Below are 3,338 nucleotides of genomic sequence, written 5' to 3'. Positions count from 1 at the left end.
TCCAGCCAGCTGATCACTCTAGGGCCGTCATTTTTACGATTCTGAGATTTTTAAGGGGAAAGAACTTTATTTACTTTAATCTGCTGCTCATGTTAACTGACATTTCCTGTTTCTATTTTTCTTTCATTTTTGTCTCGTTTTTTAAATGAAATAAAATAATTGTATCAGCGAGGCCGAGGATGATCGACGCAGACGCATCAGTGACCCATCAGACAGTTAACTTTAGTTGAAGGTTTGATGTTACTGCCCACCTCAGCCGGTCCACTCAGACCCAAAGCCAGACCAGATCCTGTGGTCTCCTGTAATCACACAGGACAGCCTGGATGTGTCAGGTCAGATGATGAGAAAGTGTTCTGTAGAAGGCGAAGGTGTCCTGTGGCTGTAATTTACCATCTCTTGGGCATAGCGGCTAGAAATGTGTTGGTTTTGTTCAGGAGCCCCCCCCACCCCGCTTAGGAGCAGCTTTGGAAAAGAAAACAGCAGCAGGTGCAAAAAACATATGATGTTTGTCATTAATGTGAAAAGAAGGTCAGGGGGAAACGTTCAGGGGAATCAATCCATTTCTGTAAATAATAATGTAATTTCAAACTTTGAACCTGTGCGGTAAAAAACAATAAAACAGTCTTATTTATTTTACAGAGTTATTTTTAATCCAGACTACAAATAAATCCATATGCAGGGGTTCCGCGGGTCATTTAAAGTCATTAAATTATTCTTTTTTATATTAAGGCCTTAATTGGCATTAAAATTCATTAAATGTGTTTATTGTGGCATTTAAAAGTCTTTATTTAAAAGAAATGTTTATAAAAACTAGTTCGACATATTATATCGCGATATATTTGCGTGGAACTGCGTTCCGGTTGATCGCAAAGCTGTATGTTCAGAAAAGAAGCTCGAGTCGGAGAAAAAGTGTTTGGAAAACGAGGGATTTGGGACCTGGCAGCAGCCAGACGGGTTTCTGTTGGTGGCATTAAAATCATTTCTAAGAGCATTAAAAGGCATTCAATTAGTTATTCATTCCTGTATGAACCCTGATATGAGTTTATATCACACACTAGAACCATTTCAGTTGATGACATCATCGCTTTTCATGCATTTTATTGGGAAAAACTGACGGCCATTGGGAGCTCTGGGATGGTAGCTGTAGTCGGTAGTAGTCTGTGATCGCCCGTACGCCTGGCCGCACCCTCCTGGTGTCAGGAAACAGTCGAAAAGCTGAACTAAATCAACATGTTTTTCATTTAAATCTAAAGGACTGAAACTATAAACAAATGAATTTGTATTTTGCCAATAAAGACATCAAATCTACCGCCTAGAGGATTTGTATGAAATGGTTTATACACCACTTATTATTATTATTATTATTATTATTATTATTATTATTATTATTATTATTATTATTATAAATATGATGTTTCTGTGACTGAGGACAGTCGGTGTTTCCTGTTCATCTTTGCAGAGTAAAGAAGAGGTGATGGCGGTTCGACTGCGGGAGGCAGACAGCATGGCCGCCATGGCCGAACTCAGACAGAAGATTGCAGAACTTGAAATACAGGTGTGTGTGTGTGTGTGGGGTGGGGTGGGGGGGTCACAGCAATCCTCCCCCTAAACTGTCACTGCTCCTGCAGAAGGAAGAGGGGCTGATCAAGGGCCAGCTGAACCACTCAGACTCCAGGCAGTACATCAGTCAGCTGCGGGACCAGATCGCTGAGCTGAAGAACGAGGTCAGAGACGCCATCTTCTACCCGCCGTTTGAGGCTACGCTACTTAAGCTTTTATCTTGAGTCTATTTTATCCAATACAGCTCTGATAGCCAAACAGCCTTGCTTTCACTAGCAGACCAGTATGACCAGTATGACTGTTGCCAAAATGTTCTGATGATATTTGTTCATTAAACTTGAGGGAGTAAAATCGTACACAACAAAGACGGGAAAGGAGGAGAGAAAGAAATCAGGGATTTAAACCTGGGATCAGTGGGCGTCTAGTGGCAGTAGAAACGGCTCACTGACACGAGTCTACCCGGGTCAAAAGACTCGGTCAAAAATCGGCTCGACTCTGATCGGCATGCTGTGGGAACACCAGAGCTGCTTCGACGCGCAAAATTTCATGAAACCGTTGAACGCATCGTACGGACATCAGCACGCCGCGCCGGTCGCTTCTGATCTAACAAGCAGAATCACCATTGGATAAAGATGGAGCAGCTGTGGTGAGAGAGAGTCAGACAGATAACAGAGAGAAACAATAAAGCTCACTGACTACGCCCTGGCTTCCTGATATGATGCTCTACATTGTTTACTTCCCTGATTTTCTTACCTGGTGACATCATCACCGCTAACCCAGCTTGATGATTTCACCCGAGGGGACAGAGACCATGGAGCTGCTGGGGGGGGGGGTTCACCAGCATTTTATGCCAGCGGGAAGCGAGCTAAATGCTAATTGTTAGCGAGTCGACCCATGTTTGAAAAATGTGTTTATCCTGTAGTGGGGAAAAAAGTATTCAACTATTCATCCTAGTTAAATCAAATAAAATCGATGGATTTCACTCAGTCGGTACGTTTATTAATATCTTTGCAAAGAGAGAACAGTTCATCATGAAGCCGTAATGGCAGCAATCTGCCCTGTTCTGCCTGAGCAGCGTTCGTTCCTCCTTAATTACAATAATGGAAAACAGTCGGAGTCAAACTAATTACAGACACTTTGGGTAAACAGTAACATGTTATGAATAAACCTGAGAAATAATCTGGTTTGTTATGGAAGAAGCTACGTCTGCTCTACAAACACCATCCTGCAGGGAATGATGCCGCCTTCAAGGTGAAACAGACTGAGGGAAAACTTTTATAGAGAGTAAATAGGATAAATTAATATATAATAGAAGAGAAATCTAAATTTTCCGAAAACAGTCCGCTATTGTCAGAGACAGGAAAGATTGCATGCAAAAAAAGAGAGAAAATAAAACAGCAAAGATGTAGAACAACTTCTGGAATTCTGCTTCTACACCTGGATGAGACGAGAGGAACAGAAAACAGCAAAGAGGAGAGAAAAGACCAAGTAAACATCAGAAAGCTTCCAGAGCAGCAGGTATCCCTTAGGGATCCATGTGTGTGGAAGGAAACCCCTGAGGTCATTAAACAATATTAATATTCATTATAGATCTGGAGCTGCAGCTCAGTATTCACTATCAGTCTGAATCTGGGAACATCTGCAACCAAACCATGAGGCTTATTGTGTGGTTTTTACTTCTTTAAGAGCATTTAAAACATGCTTTCCAAACATCTTTAAAAAAGGAAGAAAGTAGATCGATTTAAGCAGCAAACCGCTGGAATAATTAACCTAAACGC

The 3,338-nt window shown here is 41.6% G+C and overlaps 1 protein-coding gene across 1 annotated transcript in view; it reads left to right on the top strand.

Moving 5' to 3' along the window:
• The first annotated feature begins 1,463 nt into the window (after positions 1-1,463).
• LOC107102755 (EVI5-like protein) overlaps positions 1,464-3,338 on the top strand; it is a 6,752-nt gene continuing 4,877 nt past the window's right edge. Inside the window, exons 1-2 of the mRNA XM_015402175.1 lie at positions 1,464-1,555; positions 1,629-1,724. Of these exons, the coding sequence (XP_015257661.1) occupies positions 1,475-1,555; positions 1,629-1,724 (177 nt within the window). The 5' untranslated portion in view covers positions 1,464-1,474. The remainder of the gene's footprint in view (positions 1,556-1,628; positions 1,725-3,338) is intronic.

The sequence above is a fragment of the Cyprinodon variegatus genome, unplaced genomic scaffold, assembly GCF_000732505.1.
Source record: "Cyprinodon variegatus isolate N-32 unplaced genomic scaffold, C_variegatus-1.0 Scaffold1312, whole genome shotgun sequence".
Lineage (NCBI taxonomy): Eukaryota > Metazoa > Chordata > Actinopteri > Cyprinodontiformes > Cyprinodontidae > Cyprinodon > Cyprinodon variegatus.
This window is presented reverse-complemented; position numbering and strand designations above follow the sequence as displayed.